This window comes from Aplysia californica, unplaced genomic scaffold, assembly GCF_000002075.1.
Source record: "Aplysia californica isolate F4 #8 unplaced genomic scaffold, AplCal3.0 scaffold00283, whole genome shotgun sequence".
In the NCBI taxonomy this organism is placed as follows: domain Eukaryota; kingdom Metazoa; phylum Mollusca; class Gastropoda; order Aplysiida; family Aplysiidae; genus Aplysia; species Aplysia californica.
The window spans coordinates 197,463-198,571 of record NW_004797553.1 but is presented as its reverse complement, the minus strand read 5'-3'; the positions used below and the strand labels follow the sequence as shown (position 1 = coordinate 198,571).

General features: G+C 40.2%; 1 protein-coding gene across 1 annotated transcript in view; it reads left to right on the top strand.

The window, feature by feature from the left end:
• LOC101846147 (beta-hexosaminidase subunit beta) overlaps nt 1-975 on the top strand; it is a gene marked incomplete at its 5' end in the record, with an annotated part of 11,790 nt that extends 10,815 nt beyond the window's left edge. Inside the window, 1 exon segment of the mRNA XM_013084295.1 lies at nt 588-975. Coding sequence (XP_012939749.1) covers nt 588-948 — 361 coding nt within the window.
• Between the last annotated feature and the right edge of the window lie 134 nt (nt 976-1,109).

Below are 1,109 nucleotides of genomic sequence, written 5' to 3'. Positions count from 1 at the left end.
GAGAGAGAGAGAGAAAATAGGGAATAGGGAGATGAGGGAAGAAAGATACAGAAAAAAATGAGAGATCCATACAAAAAAAGTGAGACGTTTCCTGTGCACTACGAATATTCACCACTATTGCACATGACCAGAACCTTTTTGCTCGGTTCTACGTTCTGTCCTTGATAAAGGCACTTTATACGAATTTCCCACTTGGCGCGGTCCTTTCAGAGATGGACGTTAAACTCGAAGGACCCTCCTTATAAATAACCTAACTGTGTTGATAGGGGCGTTAAACCTAAACAGTTTTTGAGGTGTGCTGAAAAATGAATTACGTCTCGCGATCCATAAATGGAGATATTTGCCCAAAATAGACCCTATGATTAAATTTGTAGATTTTTTTTTATTGATGTCATATTCTTAAATTGTAACATACTACTGTTAATTAGATCTATTTCATACTTATAAATTGAAAAACCTTCACCCATAAGCGTGACTTATCTATTTTCATAGGGCTTGAATCCGAGAAGCAACTCATTTTGTCAGCACGCTTCACATTTCACCATTTCACCAGAACCTATTAAAATTTCTTTCTTTCTTTCTCTCAGACAAGGCATCCCAGCGAGGCCAGTGCTGGCTGGTTACTGTTTAGACGATTATAACATCGACAACTCACGGTCACACTTGTACCCGACACCAAGCACTTTGGCGCCACATGATACGACCCAGTCCGAAAACACGCCCACTTCATCAACCGAGGAAGGCGACGCCCCTTTTCCTTCTTCTACTTCGACCACAGCCAAGGGCGACAACTCAAAAGATCGCCGTAGCAACACCAATAATAATAATAAGAAGAGTGGTCATAATGGGTCGAATGGGAGAGTTACTGCCCCGTTTACTCTTGCTATAACATCCATAGTAGTTGCTGTGTGCTTGTTCAAAGGCTGGTGTGGGTTAGGTGATGGTTAAGGAGAGAAATAAAGGAGAAGTTTATAACCTCTTTTGTTTTGTTTTGTTTGTTTGTACGTATGTTTGTGTGTATGTTTGGTTGTCCGTTTGTTAGTGTGGGTATGTGTATTTATGTGTGTATTTGTGTATGTGTGTGTGTGCTTATGTGTATATGTATGTGT